The 21,614-nt window shown below is 36.5% G+C and overlaps 1 protein-coding gene across 4 annotated transcripts in view; it reads right to left on the bottom strand.

Moving 5' to 3' along the window:
• Tgfbr1 (transforming growth factor beta receptor 1) overlaps positions 1 to 20,937 on the bottom strand; it is a 49,954-nt gene extending 29,017 nt beyond the window's left edge. For 3 of the 4 annotated variants that reach the window (XM_010614378.2, XM_010614376.3, XM_010614379.3), the window contains exons 1-7: positions 20,658 to 20,937; positions 17,162 to 17,404; positions 12,894 to 13,124; positions 7,526 to 7,693; positions 5,266 to 5,422; positions 3,221 to 3,345; positions 2,088 to 2,218 (exon numbers count right to left, since the gene is read on the bottom strand). In XM_010614378.2, the coding sequence (XP_010612680.1) occupies positions 2,088 to 2,218; positions 3,221 to 3,345; positions 5,266 to 5,422; positions 7,526 to 7,693; positions 12,894 to 13,124; positions 17,162 to 17,404; positions 20,658 to 20,919 (1,317 nt within the window). In that variant the 5' untranslated portion in view covers positions 20,920 to 20,937. The remainder of the gene's footprint in view (positions 1 to 2,087; positions 2,219 to 3,220; positions 3,346 to 5,265; positions 5,423 to 7,525; positions 7,694 to 12,893; positions 13,125 to 17,161; positions 17,405 to 20,657) is intronic. The other variant, XM_010614380.3, reaches the window with a different exon arrangement.
• Positions 20,938 to 21,614: the final 677 nt, after the last annotated feature.

Below are 21,614 nucleotides of genomic sequence, written 5' to 3'. Positions count from 1 at the left end.
ATGAATGAGAGGAGTATTTAGAACAGTAAGTGCTCCTGGAAATTAAAAATGTAAGAGCATAAATGGAAAAGTGAATAGAAGAACTGCAAGATAAAGGGGATAGACCTCCCAGATGACAGAGAAGGTAAGAAAATAACAGGGCTTCCTAATATTCATGTAACTAGAGTTAAAGAAAAAAAATCAGAGGAAGATGGAGAGGATGCAGTTCAAAGATACTTTAGGAACATTTCCTAGGAAAAAACAACTCTTTCCAGATTAAAAAGACCACATGCCAGCAATATTTACTGAATGCCTACCATATAGCAAACCATTCTAGGTCCCAGGAATGTAACAAATGAAAGCCTGTCCTCATAGAGCCTAGAGTCATAGATACATAAATTACTGTAAAATACATGAACATCACACAGTGGTAAATGCTAAGGAAAAAAATAATTCAGAGGAGTCAAAATATGCCAAACAAGGTGGATACTATTTTAAATAGAGAGGTACTATCTCAATGACAAGGCAACCTTTGAACTGAGATTCAAATGAGTGAAGCAAATGAAGAAACAAGAAAAAAAATCAGTTCTAAGAAGGAGGAACTGACATTAAAGAGAGGCAGAGAGAATCCCAAGATCAAAGACAAAGGACATTATAAGATAAAAGCTGTACAGCTGACTTTAAGATTAACCAGTCCAGAGTAGAAACAGAAGGCTCTTGAAAACTTATTTAGGTACTGTACCAGTTTCATATTCTTGACGTGCTTCAATAATACTCTTAAGTGAAATAAATAGGACACTCATGTGTAAATACCAAATAGTTTCTCTGGTGAGAAACTGAAAGTGTAAATATGGATTAAAATGAATAACTGACAATGTGAAATAGAAAGAAGAGGCCCAAAGGGGTAGGGGAACTGGGAGGGGTAGTGGAAAGGAAAGAAGGGAAAGAAAAAAATATGAGAAAAGGAAAAAAAAAAGTCTTTGTAAATAGGGAGGGGTAGTGTAGTCAAAAGGAGGGCAGGGGAATGGGGAAAAAAAATAAGAACCAAGATACAGCACATAAAGGTACAAGTTCCCAATGATTAATATAAATGTATTGTATACCTAAAATGTACCAATAAAAGAATTTAAGGGAAAAAAACCATCAAGAGATTTACAATACCTCAGGAAGTAAAAGACTGAATTAGTATAAAGTACACAGAAAGCTAATCAAATTGAAAAATTAAAATGACAGTGATGGTATCAATTCAGCATCATTTGATACTGACTACAAATTTGGAACATGCTGAGCTGTACCTCATCTAGGCCGGAGGGAGGTAGTATACTTTTGATATTAGAGTCTCTATGAAGTACTACATCATTTTAAGAAGTAAAATCATCTATTAAAAAAAAAATCAAATACTGAAGTGACCAGCTTTATACTACGCCTAAGCAAAAAGACTATCTGCTTCACCAATATCATAATAGTAGCAGCAGCAAATAAAGACAGTCAAAGGACCGGGAATTTAGCTCAGTGGTACTGTGTCTGCCTTGCAAGCGCAAGGTCCTGAGTTCAATCCCCAGTACCTAAAAAAAAAAGTAGATAAAATTTGTCTTATAAGTTTTTTAAATTTACAAGTAAGAACACAGAAAATTTTTTTCTAATGAAAAGCTCACACTGTTAGACAGCATTTTTCTCAAACTCCTGGTTAATGGTTTTCTTGGCAATTATCTGTGAAATCATCTGAAGCCACTCTGCAATCATTTTAGCAAGTAAGTTCCAGAGAAGTGAAATGACCTGTACAAAACCAACTCTGACATGGGAGCCAGAATGGTCTAGAACACAAGTCTCCTAATTCCTGTCTAGCACTCAGTACACTATTCTCGGCTGCCCTAAGTGAAAGAAAGCATTCATTTACCTCAATTGACACATCTAACAACGTCAGTATGCTGAAGGCCACTGCAAATACTGTGTGACCTTTTTAATGGGCTTGAAATTGAACCAAATTATTTTATTTCTACTCACTGATTTAACTGCTATGAAAACAAAGAAAAGAGAATTCTTGTTTTTCCTAAGGAAAAATAGCAAATTTCTGCTTAGTAAACAGAAGCAGTAAAAGAAACACTCACTTCACAGCTCTGCCATCTGTTTGGAATATTTGGTCTCAACTTCTGTTCACAAACTACTTTTCTCATTTCTTCAACGGATGGATCAGAAGGTACAAGATCATAGTAAGGCAGCTGGTAATCTTCATGAATTCCTGTATTAATTTTTAAAAATCTGTTTTGAAGAATTTAGACAGCTAATGCCAAACCATTAGAAAGATCACCTGAGAGGCCTATTGTAGTACCCTATTATGAAATCAGGTTAAGTGGAACAAGACTGACAAGTTTTCATTGTTTCATACACATCTACAACCTTCCCACTAGTGGGCATGCACCTTAACACTCAGCACTGCCATGAGCTCAGCAAAGGGTGTTTTCCAATGATGATTAACTGTGATCTTTGATGACTATTGATGACTATGTTGGCATTTTTTCCTATAATCCCACTGTGCAGCACATGAGATTTTTATTCTGTGACTGCAATCTCTCGCTGGGTACAGACTTACATATTCTCTCAGTGAGTTATGAATTCTACATGGCAAGCCTTAAATTCAAGTCCTTCTACCTGCATCTATCTGTCAATAACATGTCCTATTTGCTACAATACCAAAACATATTCTACTCCTTGCTGCCTCAAAAAACTGAGGTCCTAATCTTAGCCTGGACCTCAAAATCTAAGTGATCATTTCTTAAGTAAACACAGCCAAGTGCTCAATCTAAAAACAAAGCCTAAAAGTTAACAAACTTAACAGGTATTGTAATATAATTGTCACTGTATTAATCTCCAATAATCACCTGGAGAAAATAACCAATTAAAATCTCAAGGAAATGAAGCTGAACCAGGCACATGCTACAGCTTCTGAAGTCACTAAGGCCACTATCCACTCTAAATAACTATAGTTTAAGGTAATAGGGCTCACGTTCTGATGTTTCCCAAGACTCAAATGACCACAGGACAAGACAGAAGAGTAAAGCTATACTCTGGCATGCTCTGACACTCCCTTCATTCCAGGTTTCATCTCCTTGTTTTCTCTGGCACTCAATGATACCTGTCAAGTATGCTAAAATACACACAGAATTCCATTCTGTGAAGAAGAGACAATTCCTGAACAACTTCTGCTCATGGCAAACTGTTAGGGAAAGAGAGAGCAATTTACCACCAATGGAGCAGCGCCGAGCTATTTCCCAGAATACTAAGCCCATTGCGTAGATGTCCGCACGTTTAAAGGATTCAAAATGTTTCATATTTATGGAATCATCTAGAACTTCAGGGGCCATGTACCTGAAAAAGAAGCCGCTATTTTATTTTACTGAATGGCAGTCATACTATACTAATTGTTTCATACATTTTTATTCCTGAGAATAAAATTTAAAAGCACAACCACTATTAAAAATTTCCCCTTTTAGCATGGTTCTACTCTTTTTAAAAAAAATTCACACCTCTTATAAAAATCTCTCCAATGGTGGCGCACACTTGTAATCCCAGCACTTGGGAGACTGAGGCAGGAGGATCACTGAGAGTTCGAGACCAGCCTGGGCTACAGAGTGAGTTCCAGGGCAGTCTGAAATAGGCAGTAAGACCCTGTCTCAAAAAAACAAAAACAACAACAACAAAAAAAACCCAAAAAACTCTACCAAGTACATAAAGTACAAAGTAAAAATCATTCCCTTTTGCCACAGTGCTAACATTGAGCTGCACATCTTTTCTGATATCTCTACACGCATACACATACAGATACACAGTTTTACATAACTGAGGTTATATTAAACTCAAGAAAATTATGAAATATCCACATTGACTTGCACACTAATTATATAAATACCACAAAATGCTCAAATGGCAATTTTATGGGATTGATTTGAGACTTTGGTCTCCAATGAAAAACACACATATAATAAGCATGATGGCTACAAATAATCTAATGTACACCATCTTATGTACTATGCAGGGACTATGTAATTTAATCTGGACGTTTTCTCACTATTAAACAAGATGAAAAGGGGCTGGGACATACAACTCCAAGGGACAGTACAGTAGATAAAAATGAATAACAGTACTCATACTGATATTACATTATGAAGTTTCAAAAACTCTGTTAATGTTGGGGGTCAGGATCCATGAAGATCTGCTACAACCACTGTAGAGGATCCTTTAGCCAGTCAAGAATTCTGAAAGTCTCCACTTAATCCAGAAATCACAAATATAATTCTAATAGGCTAAAATTGTTGATTATTTCCAAGGTCAAGATAGTAGTTTTAAAGAAATGTGACAACATGATGTGATTAAGTAGAGCAAGGCCTTTCGGGTTAGAAATTTCAGCCTACTATCCACGTGCAGGTGGTCACATTACTTAACCTATTATTTGTAAATCACTGATAATAAATAACACCTACCTTTGGAGAACTCGGATTCCATAAACACTTACTGAGGATCTACCACAGACTAGGCACTAGGATACTGGGAATACAAGGCTGCTCTCAAGCAGCTTACAATCTAATAGAATATACAGACACTTATACACAAAGTTACAATATAACATGGTAAATGCTTCAATGGCCCAAGTTCATTATGCTATGGGAGTCCTTGTCAGGGATACTTAAGACTCTTGAGGACTATAAAAAGGCTTCCTATGAGAAAGGAGAGGTATAAATTAAGAAAACAGTAGAGGAAAGTACATTTTAGGACACAGCACATGCAAAAGTTCTAAGGAAGAGAGAAAAGCATATTTTTAGCAACTGAAAATATGAAAACAGTTGGCCTACCTGTAGCACAGCATTTGACGCAGACATTAAATGAGGCAATATGTTATATAAATTAGTAAGATGCCTGGCACATAGTGGGTACTCTATAAACATTAGTTATTATTGTTATAGTTAACCTAACTGATTGATAACATTGTCTGGAAGAGCTGCCTTTCCTCAGTAGGCCATCTTTTTAAATCAGTACTGGCAAGACCATAAGACTTACTTATATTGTCATAACAATGTTAAGTTTGAGTTTCAAAAAAACACATGTATATCCAAATGAGAAAGAGAAGGAAAAGAAGCTGAGTTCAAGAGATACTAAATACCATTTATTCATAAGTATACCTTTTCGGGCCGGGGATTTAGCTCAACGGTTCCACCACCTGCAAGTGGCAAGTGCAAAGTGCAAAGACCCGAGTTCGATCCCTGGCACCAAAACAAAACAAAACAAGTTTACCTTTTCGTTCCCACTCTGTGATTTGGAGCAATATCAATTGTATCCGTAGCTGAATCATGTCTTACTGCCAGTCCTAAGTCTGCAATACAGCAGGTTCCATTCTTCTTTACCAAGATATTCTTTGATTTCAAATCTCTATGAGCAATGGCTGGCTTTCCTAAAGAACCAAAAGTTAAATACAAGTGTTTATGTAATATTAGTCACAATTCTATCCTTTAGGTTCAAAGACCTCTCTTCTTGTCTTAGTATGAAAGCATGTCACCTGGCATACACAGGTGTCTAGGAAATAGTAAATACTATATCAAATGTTGCTAAATTCCATTCTTTGTAAAGGAAAGGAAGACAAGAGATGCTCTAAAAGATGATGCTCAAATAAGGTAAATCTAAAAACTCAGGGGCCAGGGATTTAGCTCAGCAGTGCCATGCCTGCCTGGAAAGCACAAGATCCTGAGTTTGATCCCTGGTACCAAAAAAAAGCGGGGGGGACTGTTAAATGTTGATGTTTGTTAATATTTTATGAACTATTTACAAGAACCCTAGTCACAGACTGATATTTCAACCTTAGAACTAAGCACATACATCACTTCACTTTCCTAGCATTCCAATACACTTAATATTAAATACATAATATTTAATACAAACTAAGAGAAAAAGTGCTACATAAAATAATAATTACAATGTGGAAAACTTCAACCCTCACACAATCATGGCAGAATATTAGGATAGTTCAGGATCCTGGCAGTTCCTCAAACAATTAGACCAAGTTACCATTTATAATCCAGCTATTAACTCCTAAGTATATATCCAAGAAAACTAATAGCAGGCATCCACATAAAAACTTGAACTATTATTCACTGTAATATTATTTGATAACCCAAACTAGAAACCACCCACGTATTTATTAGCTGATGAGAGGACAGATAAAGTGTGGTGGTGGTGTGTGTGTGTGTGTATCCATGCAAAAGAATATTAGTCATAAAAAGTAATAGTGTTCTGACATGCTACAACTTAGGCAAATCCTGAAAACATGCTAAGGGAAAGAAATAATTCACAAAAGACTACAAAGAGTATGATACGATTTATATGAAATGTCGAGCATAAGCAATCTGTAGAGACAGAAGGCAGATTAGTTGTCTATGGCTCAGGAATTTGGAGACAAAGGGGCATAACTAATAACTGCTTCAGGGTTTTTTTCTGAAGTAATTAAGATGTCCTAAAATTAATCTGTGATGATGGCTGCACAACTCTTATTTCATAGTGGTTTTTTTTGGTACCGGGGATTGAATTCGGGTCCTTGTGCTTGCAAGGCAGGCCACTGAACCGCTGAGCTAAGTCCCCGGCCCCTGCACAACTCTTATTTCAAAAACCAATGAACTGTGTATTTAAATGTGTGACACTATATATGAATGATAATTCAAAAAATCTATTTTAATGAATGACTCTGATGGAGCTAAAATGTGAAACAGCACACGTGCCATAAGTGGAAGTGAGGGAGCTATCGGACAACAAATGGACAACAGCGAAACCAGAGACTCTATTAGCATCTGATATCCCACATGGCATAAATACCACAGCACACAATTATTATTTGTAGAATTAAAGCCTTCACACAAATAAGTAAAAAAGAGTAAGACTCTGAGAAAACAAGATAACTATTAAGAAATAAGAAAGACTAGGTTTACAGAATATAGCACAAAAAAGTTTTTAAGATGTGGGCAAGATACAAGGACCTGAGTTCAATACCTGGTACCACACACACAAAAAAAGATGTGGGTGAGAAACAAAACTTCCTAATACTTAGCATTTATCAATTGTAAAACTATTGTACATATCTTATATCAAAGTTGAAAATAATTACTAAGTGCAAGATAGTATTATATAGCATGTCATTTAAAAAGTACTTTCCTATTTCATTCGATATTACATATAAAAATACATTCCCTGAGATTCAATTCCTTTTTTCTTTCCTCACTTCCCCCTCTGTCTTTTGTTCTCTTCCCATTTGAAAAATATTTCCCTACTTCTTATCTTTTATTTTGCCAAATGCTTTTAAAAACTCACAAAATGTCAGTGCTATTATAATGACCAAAGAATCCCTAAGCACATTCTCAAATTCCTAAATTTGAGATTTAACAGAGAGAAAGTTCTCATCTAAAAACTCCATTTTAAATATCTCTAGTTAGGCTGACTTTTAATTTTGATTGGACATTAGATTCATGAGAATCTAAAGCTTAAATACTAGACCTGTTTAAAGAATTACCTTGGGTACCAACTATCTCCATGTGCAGGTGAGCAAGACCACTTGCTGTGGACAGAGCAAGCTTGATCATTCCTTCCACAGTAACTGTGTATCTATTCAAGTAATCAAAAAGGGACCCATGCTCATGATAATCTGACACCAACCAGAGCTGAGTCCATGTACCATTGTCTGCAAACCAAAATAACAATGTTTCAGTTAGGTTATATAACATTTATAATTCATTTATTCAAAAGTTGTTCCATTATATTCTCAATTCTGAATCACACAACTGCAACTGATGTCACCTTAAATTTGTTTTCTTCAGATTTCCTTGTATACTGTTTATCATATATTTTCATAGGCATAACACTTATATTCAGAGTAAGCCCCCTATTCCTGAGATAAGGCAAGTATAATTAACCGTATTTAAGAGATAACAAATAGTAGTCCACAGACAATAACCTACACAGACAGTAGCAGAACTGTGGGATGTAAAGGCCTAAACCAGATCAGATTAGGTGCTCTGTGGCTATTTCATGGGGAGTGGGGGGGGGGGACGGGGAGGGGGATGAGAATCAGGGGGAGCCCAATAAGGCCACAGTAAGAAAGGAATACTATGTGACAAACTGAAATGAGCTTCAGTGAGAAGTGACAAGCTAATGACAAGCTTTACAGATAGACTGTATATATAATTCACAAAGATGCCAGACAAGATGATTAAGATGACAAGGTTTCTGGCTTACAGAAACAAAAACAGTACGACCTTTGACACATAGGTAAGCTGTGATAGGTAAACTGTCAGTAAAAGGTTGAGAAATGTGGGATTGAATTCAGTTTTATACAAGGTGATTTGAACCTAAACTGGAAACATGGGTTCTGTAAGTTCCCTCTGCAAGCTGATAAATAAATTTGAAATGTGTTTTCTCACATGAATAATGGTAAATATGCTAGGCAAGCTCTTAGGCTAGATTGGTCCACAGAAGCATATTTAACCTAGAAGTAGCTGAAATGCCATATATTTAATTAAATAATAAAGAAAACATTATAACACTAAGAGACAGCACAGTTAAAGAAAAGATACACACTTAAGTTGTTTTAACCTGAGCTGGAATCCAGGGCCTGTCTATTACTGATTATGCAGCCTCAACAAGTTTCTAAACCAGTGGGTCTGCTGCTTCCTTCATACAAGAATAATACCTACTTTGTAAGACTTTAAAAACAGAATATAGTTCTAGATTTTTTTAAAGCAGACAGTATAGTGCTCTTGGTTCATGAGAATTTAGAATGTGCTATTTCCTTCCCTATTGGAGATTAAAAAAAAAAAACAAGGTCATAAAATAACGTGTATATTTTGAACCCTGTCACTCAAGAAAAGGAATTAATTAGAACTTAGAAGGAAGGAATGGGAACACTTCAGATTTTGGAGGAGATTTTTGGTACTTTCAAATTAACTTAAGAGATTGTTAGGTTTAGATCTAAACTGTCCCCCAAGTCTCATGAGTTCAGAGGTTGGGATTTTAGAAGGTGACTGGATCATGGGGGTACTGCACTCATCAATGGATTAATCTACTGATGAGCTCCTAGCCTAGGCCTGTTCAGAAGAGGTGGGTCACTGAGGCCATGCCCTGGACAGGTGTATTTTTGTCCAGTTTTCCTCTGCCATGCCCTTCCACCATGCTGCTTCTGCTTTGAGACAGCTGACCACAGACAATCTCTGAAACTGTGGGCCAAAATAAACCTCTCCTCCATTAAGTTGAGGGTGTCAAATATTTTCTCCCAGCAAAGGGAAAGTGACTCACACAGAAAACTGATATCAAGAAGTGGGGCTGTTTCTATGACTGTGCCTGACCACATGATTCAGAAGCCTTTGGAAGTGGTTTGTGGGAGGAGTTTGGAAAGGTCAGAGATGCAGGCTAGAGAAGTCCTACAATGCCATAACCAGAGGCTGATGGGCAATTCTGTTTGGCACTCAGAAGACCAGAATGTTGACTGGAAAGTAGACAATAAATGCCAAGTTCAAGTTTTCACTGGGAGTGAGGATTCTACTGGGAGGTAGACTAGAGGTCACATGTGTTACACCCTGGCAAATGATTTGTCAACATTTTATCCATGCTCTAATACCTTGTGTGAGGCTGAATTTAAAGGTGGTAGACTAATCTGGCAAGGAAACTTCAATGCAGCCCAAAATTCAGACTGTGGTATGGGTACTGCTGGCTATTTTCAGCCAGATTTACAATGAGAATCAGGGCCAAAAAGCAGGTCCAAAGGATGTGAAAATAATATGGCTTGGCTGGAAGAAAGCACCCATAAAGTTAGGGCCAATGAGAATGTTTGCTGAAAAGATTAGTGCCCTTAGAAAGAAACCAAATATTTGCCTTGGGACAATAGGAAAGATCCCTTAAGGGTATCTCAGGAAATGGCCTGGCCCCATCCACTGCAGCTCGAGGTTGTAAAAGGTCAGATGGCTTTAAAAGACTTTGCTTTAAGAAGGGAGTCCCAGAGCACCCTGCTCTTAGGAGGATCACCCAGGAAAGTGTATCCCCAAGTTCAGCAATCTAGGAACTCAGAGGGCTCTGCATTCATAGTTCATGGAGGGTAGGCTACTGCAGACCTTTGGGTCATCCACAAGGTGGTGATTTTTTAAGCATTCAGAATATAAGACTTGTGGGGTTATGGAAGCTTCCATGTAGACTTCAAAGGAAGGCATGGGTGGTCAGGAAATATGCTCCTGAGAAGGTGATGAGCGACACTGTGATAGACAAACTAAAAATATAGTGGAAACCCCAGGAAGCTGGACATGCCAGGAATATGCAACACCAGCTTAGGAAAACCATAGGCAGTCAGCGAAAGAGAAAGGCCAGATGGGCAGCAATCCAGAAAGGCTACAGGGGTGGGGCTGCCCAAGCCCTTTGAAGTTCACATCTCAGCACAACCTGCCCATGATGGTAGACATAGAGCTATTACAGGATTCAATGTTTAACCTTCTGGGTTCTGGCCCACTTCCTTTCTCTCCCCTTATTCTTCTCCTTAGGAATGGCAATTTTACCCTGTCCCACTGTACATCAGAAGTATTTAACATTCTTTTTGATATTTACAGAACCTCATAGCTAAGTTTGACTTGAGTTTCAGAAGAGACTTTTGACTTGGACTTTTGAGCAATGCTGAAACTGTGAAATACTTGGTGACTCTTAAAATGGACAAAATGCATTTTTCATAATGAGATGAATGGATGAATGTGATGTTCAGAAGAGGTGGGTCACTGAGGCCATGACCTGGACCCTTTGGGACCCAGGGATGCAATGTTATGATATAGATCTGAAATGTCCCCCCAAAATCTCATGTGTTCAGAGGTTGGGTTTTTGGTAGGTCACTGGATCATAGAGTCACTATATTCATCAGTGGATTAATCATTCATGAGTTCCTAGCTGAATGTGCTGCATAGGAGGTAGGGCCTGGTCAGAAGAGGTGAGTCACAGGAGATGGAACCTGAAAGGATGAATCCTTATTCCTGGCTTCTCCCTTCTCTCTGCTTTCTTTCTGGCTGTCGTGGAATGAGTAGCTTTCCTCCAGCATGCCCTTCCATCTTGTTCTTTCTGCCACAGAGCCAGTCAGTTATGGACTAAGCCAAAATAAACCTCTCCTCCTTTAAATGTGGGTATCAGGTTTTGTCAGAGCAACAACACAGCAACTAATACAGAGATCAATGATACTAGTTTATTCACTTGTTCTTCACCAATTACAGAAACTGTCTAAAACTGTACTTTTTCTTTTCCTAGACAAAGATGTCACTACTTTATATACATACCTATTAATTACAACTGAATTTTGAAAGATCACAAACAAGTAACAAAGCGTAAAGTGGGCAGGTGGTGCAAAGGGAGATTTTTCTGAGGTAACTGACCAGAGGCAGAAGGAAGGTTATATAAGAGGCCAGGCACTGAAAGGGCCGTCAGAAGTAGAATTATTTCAGTCAACTTTTTTTTTTTTGGTACTGGGGATTGAACTGCAGTGCCACTTAGCTAAATCCCTGGCCCTGAATTATTTAAGTCAGGAGGATGAAATTAAAGGAAAAAGAAATTGGGTGGAAGAGCTAGATTCTGAGCAAAGTACATTCATTAACCATTGAAAAAAATGGAGTTGGGAAGATTCAGTAGGGTTAGCTAGTTCCTATAGTGACCACCAGATGACAGCATCCGCTTGGTTGCTAAGGTTTGGCTTCAAATAATTTGAAAAATGACAGAGTAGGCAAGATCAGGTAACAGTGTTTGGCAGTGAGTTAACAACTATCGTAGCTAGTTGATAGGGCAATACACTGTCAATATGTTGTCTCTACTTTTCTATAAATTGGAGGATTTCTACAAATTAAAGTTTAAAAAATAAGCAATATATGCTCATTGTAAAAATCACCCATAGCCACCATCTGAGATTAAACACTTTGTATTTCAAAGAAATAAATACTACTGAAGGAAATGGGAAGGGAAAGGAAGGAAAAAGATGACTACAGGTCTGGCCATGGGAAAGCTATGTAATATACTTCATTCAGGATGAGGATGGTCAGAGTCATAATGAAGTCTTTGTATGGGTATATAGGTATTAACTGAAACCAAGAAAGCAGGTAAGGGAGAGTCTAAGGTTACTGCTTGCAATCATCACTCATCCCCACTAATGTGGCTTCTTTCCTTCGCCTTCTTCTTTTGGACAGTCTCACTATGTAGTTCAGGCTCACCTTGAACTCACTAACAGCCCAGACTGGCTTCAAACTTGCAGAAATCCTCCTGCCTAAAAAAGCCTCTCAAGTGAGTATGTGCTACCATGCTAAGACCAGCTTCTTTTCTTCTTAAGCATCTGACCTGACCTAGGCCCTGCACCTGTGCTAACAGACAGGAAACTGTTACCAATGGCAAGGTAGGTAGGGAGAAATCATTTCTTGTTTAACTGAGTTTACTTTAAAGGTTAATCTATTTAGCCATGGCAACTCAGTACACACGATGCACTGGGAAGTCATTTTTACTCTCTTCATAGAGAAAGCCATTGGTCTATACAAAAATGGCCTACTGGTCAGGAAGAGATGAAAAAGAAACAAATACATGAGCCCCTCCCTACCTCAAAATTTTAAGTAACCAGTTTATAAATGTTTTCATATATTACAACTATACTCAATTTACTGTCTAGACCTAAAATAACAAAAGTATATGGCTTTCTTTTTTATAGCACTTTTACATTTCATATACCAATTGGATATTTAGAAGCCTAAGTTAAATCTTTAAGATGTTCTTGTTTCTTAATAGATCTTGAATCTATAACAAACATCTATTTATTAGCTTTCTCTATAAAAAGGCTTAACTGGACTTTGCTATACTTAACATAAGAATAAACAAATGTTACTGACCTTTATTGTCTGCTGCTATAAATCCCAGGATGTTTTCATGGCGTAACATTACAGTCTGATAAATCTCTGCCTCACGGAACCATGAACGTTCTTCTCTGGAGGAGAATATCTTAACAGCAACTTCTTCTCCTCGCCACTTTCCTCTCCAAACTTCTCCAAATCGACCTTTGCCAATGCTTTCTTGTAACACAATTGTTCTTGCAATTGTTCTCTGAACAAGCAATGGTAAACCTAAAGACAAATAAATGGTATTCAACACAATCAACAATGTATCTCCACTATAAAATGACCCAGACAAGTATTACTCCTAAAGCTTTAAGGAACTTACAATTTCATTGGGAAGATACATATTTTTAAATATCACAGTACTTACTTCTTTTAAAAGGATCTAGTAACTACCTACAACATTTAAGACAAAATATTGGGACAATCACTTAAAATTATATTCCCTATCCACTAAGAACAATCATTTAACATTATACTGGCACTAATACCAATGAACATCGTATTCTACACTAGTACTTATAAAATCAATATAAACATAAATTTATAACATTTATATACTTTACCAATGATAGAACCTTTTCTAGAGCTTTCAGTGATACAAATAGTCCACTATAGCACATGTGCCAAAGGTTTACTAAATCAAATTAACCCACAGACAGTAAATTAACTTATCTCCTCTTTAGTTTTCTGTGAAATACTTATAAATCCAAATATGAAGTCTTTTAACCGATCAGATCTTCTTTATTCATCTTTGAGTTTCTTACACAATTCCCTTTCTTCCCCTTACTCTCCCTACCTCTTGCAAAAGCAGTCAGCAGTCTGACTATAAACAATCGTTATTATGTGTAAGGAGACTGCTAGTTAAAAAGAGATTTAATTTGTAAGAAATTCTTATTTAAATCAAAGAGCTCAAGGGGAAAAAAATGAGAACCAAGACCTGTCATGTAAAGGTACAAGATCCCAATAATAAATGTAACTGTACCATATACCTAAAATGTACCAATAAATTCAATGAGGGAGAAAAAAAAAAAGCTCTTTTGTTGTACAATTAGTAGATACTAATTTATAAAGTTTTCTTAAAATCTTATATAGAGCCATACCACGTATTTAAAAGCATACTGAAGAGCCAATTTCAGAAATCTAAATTTAGAAGTTACAAATGCAGGTAATAAAATTTTAAAAAAGCAATCACAGACACATGACAGGTTTGGGACTAACATAAATAGTAAAGTTAAGATGGGCTAAAAAGACAAGGAAGTTTTTGTCTTCCCTTTACCAATAGACTTAGATGTGGAATCAAAATTAAAACCAAATTGAGACTAATTTACGTCTTAATTCTTTGTTTTACTCTTTTGTATTTTTAAAACAGCTTGGGAGGAAACTTCAATAGTGAAACAGGATCCCAAAAGCTTAACATGCAGTGAACAATAAAAATAAGACCTGGACAACATGCACACATTATAAGGGATCATAAAGATGCACAAGATAAAATGAACACTGGCCTGTTTTTATTCTTTAAAAAAACTGTCACATACTTTACAATCAAATTAACAGCTTAATTACAAGCACATTACAACCTGTGATTAAAATGAGAGCAACAGCAATTCTGTTATTAGAGGTTAGAGATTCTACAACCCATCTCTTCATTGATGTCCCTGTAGTTCCCAAGTTAAAAGTAGACCATGAAAAGTAGAAATAAGGCCTTTCCTCAAATATGATCATGGTAATGAACATGTGAATTCAAAGAAGGAAATGCTCAGTTTTATCTTTTCCTCACTGAGGAAAGAAGTAAAAAGGGAATTACAAATAAACATTTTATTTATTGATAGGCATGACCCCTATGTACAAAGGGACATTTAGGATTTATAACGACCATAAGGGAAACAGATAGCCTTTTCTGCTATTACTCAACAGGAGATGGCTTTTGCCTGGCTAAGTTCAGAGAGAATTTAGCATACAATGAACTAAGACAGAGAAAGGAGGCCTTAAATTAAGCTGTTTCTGGTGTAATACAGCAAACTGGTGATGTATGTTAGTTTTCTTCCAAATGTTATAAGAGTTAACACCTGTCAATTGGATATAACTCTCAATTTACCAAATGTTTTCATACAAACATCTTGTCTCACTTGAATACAACAACCCAGTGACGTGCACAGTGCAGGGTTCCTCACTTTCATTTTAAAGATGAAGTAATTCAAGCATGAGACATCAGCTAACTGGCTGAAGCCACAGAGCTAGCGAACAATATAGACAACATTTTTGCAACATAACATGAGGTAAGAAAGAAGCTTTCAGACAATAGAGAGCTGTACTCCTTAATGGAGCTAAAAATACATATAAGATGGAGAAAGGAAAAATTTCATTATTTCATGTCCACATTTAAAAAGGTAAACAAATATACTTATTCAGAACTGAACTACCATCTATACCCCAGTGTCTCTTAATTGGTTAGGCACACTTACGGGCATGAGCTCCTTTGATTTCCCTAAGTGTAACTTTGGCAATAAGAGAACAGGTCTCCAAGGGATTAATTCCAAATAATCTGCAACCATTCTAATTTTCTATGACTTTGGTCCTTATCAGTTTTGGGCCAGATAAATCATAAGAAAAATTTTCTTTGGGAACTACATGAACTAATTCAGAATCAATGGCAAACCCTAAAATATAAAATGCTCTGTCTACTCTCCTGCCCAAAGATCTTCATATTGTCAATTATTTGGCTGTTCTAATTCATTCCGAACTCTTACTGCCTCCCTCTCACATTAGGCTCAGGAGTCCCTACACTGGGCTCTTGGGTAAGACTGACGTATTCCAGCAGCCAGGGAAAGTACTCACTTCTTGACTATATATGGCCAAATTCCACAGAAGGATTCAAGTTATGAAATCAATTTCCCTCACCTTCTGAGCTATATTCCTCATCACAACTTCTGCATTAATTGTCCTTTACGTACATATCACTGGATTATATTAGTAATGTTTTCAAATATTTGCTTTATCCATGAATTTCGCCTTTATCTGATGCTGTATACTTTTCAAAGGATATTAAATGACATTTAAAAGTCCTAACACAGCACTTTAAGTATTTTTATCAATACATCTATTCCATATTTCTTATAGAAAACCAAAGTCCAAAGAGGAAATATGATTTAACCAAGGTTATAGAGCCAATCAATGATAAAGCTTCTATTAGAATCTAGATCTATTGATTTAGTATCAAATTCCAAAATCATAATGATAGATAGAAGCATTTGTTCCTTAGTCTCCTTCCAAAGCACGTGCACAAAAAAGTAAAATATAAGTAAAAGTAAAAGTGAAAGCTGGGTACAGTGGCACATGCCTGTACTCCCAGTACTCTGGAAGGCTGAGGCAGAAGGAGCACAAGTTTGAGCCCAGCCTAGGCAATTTACAATTTAGTGACCCCCGATCACTTTGCCCCAAAGGTTAAGTACTGCTATGCCAAAATCCACCGCAGAAGGACTGGCAATTAGCCAGTCTATTTGCAATCCCACAAAAATCAATAAACAAAACAGAGAAGCAAACATTATAGGAACCATGGGGCCATAGTTACATTGCATAATAAGGAGGGTACTTTTTTTTTCTGGAGTAAAAATTACTAAGGACTCATTAGTTTAATAACACCAGACCTGATCTAATGACAGCAATTTCATGTTAAAAAAACAAGTAAATAACCTTCCCAATTCCAAACACATTCCTGTCATGTTTGCTTTCAAATACAAAAATAAGGTTTCTAAATAGTCTTGAACAGAATGGGTAGCTGCAGATCATTTGAATTCCCCTGAATTTCAGCCTCATTTATATCAGAATTGTTGTCCTCCTCCTTTCTAATTATATAGCTAAAATGCATTGAAACTATACAACTGCAAAGCCGACTTACTGAATTGTTTCAACAGGAAAAGTAAGTTCTAATTTACACTAAACTAGCCAGTGAGATTTAGACCAAGCTTAAAGACCTTCATTAGGCTCAGAGCTGGAATACCATCCACACTATCCCAAGTTTCAACAAACTAAGCCAAACACATGGCTTAGCCAACTAATAAAATAAATATTATAACCTGTGAGAAGCAGGGAGGGTAGGAAGGCAACCCACTTTCTGGTCTCCCTTCTGTCTCTCTTAGAAGCTATCTTTCTCTCAAAAAATTTTCCTACTCTTAAAAACCAAAACAAAACAAAAATAAATAAATAAATTTCACAAGTTAATTTTTACAAGACTTCTTAGAAAAAAGGAGAAACAATTACATTACCTGATCCAGACCCCGATGTTGTCATATCATAAATTAAATCTTTTAACGTAGTACCCTCTGAAATAAAAGGGCGATCTAATGAAGGATCTTCCTCATTGGGCACTCGATGGTGAATAACAGTTCGGTTATGGCAGATATAGACCATCAACATGAGTGAGATGCACACAAAGCAGACTGGTCCAGCAATGACAGCTGCCAGCTCCACGGGACCAAGGCCAGGTGATTGCTTTTCTGAAAAAGGGCCTCAAGTGAAATAAACATCAACAACAACAAAACACTGTAGATGGCAGCCACATAATCTTTACTCCATTTTACCCACTGTCAACCCTTAGCCATGCACCTTCATCAGAGCAGATCATAAGACTCAAAGCAAGCAAGCAAAAGCCCATCACACAGTCTTCTCTCAATGGCCCTCCCTATTAGATCTCCAGCTCTGTCAGCACCCTCTTATTCTCCCTGTCTGTGGTCCCAGCAATCATCCAACTCACTAAATTAGCTATCATCAACATCCTAAGGACCTTCCCATTTGTCACTTCAGGTTACCAGTAGAGGAATCAGTAATCTGGAACAATTCCCACTACTGTCTTTAAAAAAAAAAATTTAAAAAAAAAAAAAAAAAAAAAAAAAAAATCACCATTTTTTTTTTCCTGAGTACTTTTCGTCTTATTCCAAGGCCAGTATATGCTTATAGAAGGGGAGAAAAATGTATAAATACAAATAAGCAAAAGGTTTTTAAAAAATTGTTGCTTAAGCATTTCCTAACAACCTGCATTTCAGTACGTGTCCATCAGCTTTTTAAAGGCAATAACATTTGTTTCAATTAGTTTTTTGTTTATAAATATTCTTTTTAGATTATTTTAAATGCCTGAATTTTTAATTCCAGATTACTTATTTTTTCATCTTTCAATTAACATTTTGCATTGTTGTCAGAACCACATTAATTACAATTATTTTAACATTCACTCTGAGCCCTACTAATTCACTGTTCACCACTATTTTTTTCACATCAATCTTTCCCCACTCTTGAGATCTTTGTTTTGATTTTTTATCATAAAGAAGTTTATTTCTAGTCATTTTTTTTTTCAGGAAAAGTACATACAGATCCTTATACACTGAATATTTAATTATCTAAAGATAATATGACTGTTATCTTTGTATATGAAAAATCTCAGCCTAGTTCAATATACAATATCTACTCTGCCCTCTGACACTTAAAAAGACCCAGAAAACCAGCCAGTGTCATAGAGCATGGTTATAAATCCAGAACTCTGAGGCCAAGGCAGAAGAATTCCAAGTTCAAGTGCAACCTGAGCAACTTAGTGACTTAGCAAAACCCTATCTCAAAATAAAAAATAAAAACAAGGATTGGGAATGTAGCTCAATATGAAGGCTCTGGGTACAATCTTTCAATACCACCCCCCCACACACACAAAGGAAGAAAATATGAACATCGTTTTTACTTTTATAAGAAGCCAGTTTTTATGTGCTCTAAATGCTTGTGTGTGTATGTTTCTGTGTCTGTGTGTCTTGTGTGGGTTTTATTCCTGCGCTTGGTATTTTTTAAAAAATGCATATGTGGATATTTTTCATTAGTCAAGCCTGACAATTTTCTCTCTTCTGTCCTTGGTATGTTTTATGGAATTTTAATATACATATATTGGATCATCTAGATCTATTCCCCCACTTAATTTGCTCACCAACTTCCCTTTCTCTGAATTGTAAGACAATTTCTAAAGCTTGACTATAGAATTACAACATCTAGTCTGTGGCTGCACTCTCAGTATTATATTTTTTAAAACATTCCTTGGGGGTAGGGATGTAGCTCAGTGGAACCACACCTGACTGCCAAGTGTACGGTCCTGAGTTAAATCCCCAGTACCAGGGGAAAAAAACAAAACAAAACAGTCTTCAACCAAACTTTTCTCTCAAAGCAATCATTAACAACTATGAAATGTTCTCATTTCATAGTGAACAACTGAAAAGAGACTGGTCTGGCTAAAAATTCTTCCCTAGTAAGCAGTAAGCCTATTTCATAGGATGATAACCTACTCCAACTTCTCTGATTCAGTCTACTGCTTTTAAACTACCAGATCACTCTAATTGGAAAGTTTTTGCTGTTTGTTTATCCTGGAGTTGAAAATGAGTTTATGTTTGTTTAGCATTAGAAATGAGGTGACTTCCTTATAGAGTTTTATAAATCTCTATCCAGGTTATTTCAAGCTGAAACAATGAAAACTAAAAAATCAGGAATAATTTTCTTTGCCATATTAGAACCACAGATCACTACAAAAATGACACAAAGAAATTACAGACTGACAAGACTCCTACCTCAGAAGCTTCACTACCTTGCTGAAACTAGGCAGAGGGCTGCCTGCCTTCTGGAACTCTGAGCTACATCACTGAACAACAAACTACTTGATCAACAAGAGACCAGCTCTGCACGCAAAGGGAGCAAGGAGGTCTGCCCTTTAGGGCAGGTGCTTCTTAAAGGGGAATTGAGAATTTGCCCTTATAGCCAACCTTAACCCCAGTTACTCAGTTTAAGGTACTGGCAGGATTTTCTAAGTGGTCCTTTCACTCAAGTCTTTCTTGTATCACTAGCCTACTCTTTGCTAATCTGGTGCTGATAGTATATAAACTGTAGAAGTCCCTCACACATACTGGCAAGTGGGTAGCATTCTTCCATTAATTCTTCTATGATTAATATGTCTCCCCCATTCTTATACTCCTTTGATTATTACTATAGAAATTTAAGATTCAAGGGACAATAATAAAATAGTTAAATCTTAAACCAGAGCTCTAAAATTAATCCATTCCTATGCTTGTAATCCCAGAACTAAGAAGGCTGAGGCAGGAAGATTGCCGTGAATTTCAGGCCATCCTGGACTACATAGTAAGTTCAAGGCCACCCTGAACCACATGGTACCCTGTCTCAAAAAAACCATATAGACAGGCAGATAGACAGAAAAATAGGATAGACGCATGCATTCAAGTTGCTGGCTCTAACAAGACATTTTAAAACATAAAGTATGAATGATGCCAAAAGTTTAAAAAATCATGTGTAATTCGCTTATCCATAAATATCATAAAATAAGATAAAATTATAAAATGAAAACATCTAGACTATAGTGCTAGTTGCTGGTGGCTTTAAAAATAAGGTCATTATACAAGGAAAAAATTTACTCTGAGGACAAAGCAGGGAAATCCTGAGATATATATACTATTGCTATCAATTTATGAGAAGTTGCTTTTAAGAGACTATCCTTTTAGGCCTAACAAATCTCGATGAAAATCTATCCGGGAACTACCTTCTTGTCATAGTTACCAGGATCTTGGCTACTCTTTTAACTCCACAATTATCCACAAGTCACTTCCTATCTATCTTGAATAAGTTGGGCTACACAATTTCTACAATGCTTCCCAGTTCTAAAATTGTAGTCAATCTAACAACTCTTCTATAATAGCCAGGGGGAAAAAAAAAAGTTATACAACTTACCAGTAGTTGGGAGTTCTATTTTATTGCAGTGGTCCTGATTGCAGCAATATGTTGTAGTAACAGCCCCAGTTTTTGAAGAAGGTGCACAAACAAATGGTCTATCTCGAGGAATTAAATCGATTTCAGCTATACACATGGTATTGTGTATAACTCTGTCTGTGGTCTCTGTGACAGAGACAAAGCAGAGCCCATCTGTCACGCAGGTGTAATTGTCTTTTGTACAGAGCTGGCAGAAACACTGTAAGGCTGGAAAAAAGAGCATAAGATTCTATAGAAAAAATATGAAGTTTAACAGTCTGAAATTAGATAATATTTGCTCCATTAATATATTCTTAATCCTGTTATCACATAATTTCTGTGCACTGTTCAAAAAACAAAACTCTAAATTCAGTCGAATGCCACATATACATAGAAGCTCAAGGAAATATAAAAAATTTGAACCTGGGCTTTTTCCTAAAAATTTTTTACTTCCAAGTACAGAAAAAAAATGTTACATGAAATTTCACGGAGCTATAGCAAATGTTGGCTCTCTCACTTAAAACTTTAAAAAAAAAAAATTTTTTTTTTTTTTTTGGTACCTGGGTTTGAACTTCGGCCCTTGTGCTTGTGAGGCAGGCGGTGGCACCACTGAGCCAAATCCCCGGCCCTAAAATTTTTAATGATTATACTGTTCTTATCCTAAAACTATGCATTTATAAAATCCACAACTGGGGACAATATATGACAATACCACCACCTACTCACTTTCATTCTCATTGAAATGGGAATGCCATTTCAATGGATTTATGGTAATAGGAGAAATGGAAAAGATTCATATTGCCCCAGATAGTCTCGCTTCACTTTTTTACAAATCCTGAGAAAGACATTTTCCAGCTGAGGATAGTCTCAGTGACATCAAGAAGACCACACCAGTAACAATTCATTTATGATCCAAGAACATTTTTTTTTTTTTTTGTA

Source organism: Fukomys damarensis, unplaced genomic scaffold (assembly GCF_012274545.1).
Source record: "Fukomys damarensis isolate Sample0158 unplaced genomic scaffold, DMR_v1.0_HiC HiC_scaffold_36, whole genome shotgun sequence".
Taxonomy (NCBI): domain Eukaryota; kingdom Metazoa; phylum Chordata; class Mammalia; order Rodentia; family Bathyergidae; genus Fukomys; species Fukomys damarensis.
The sequence above is the reverse complement of the archived record's forward strand: the minus strand, read 5'-3'. Positions and strand labels throughout refer to the sequence as shown.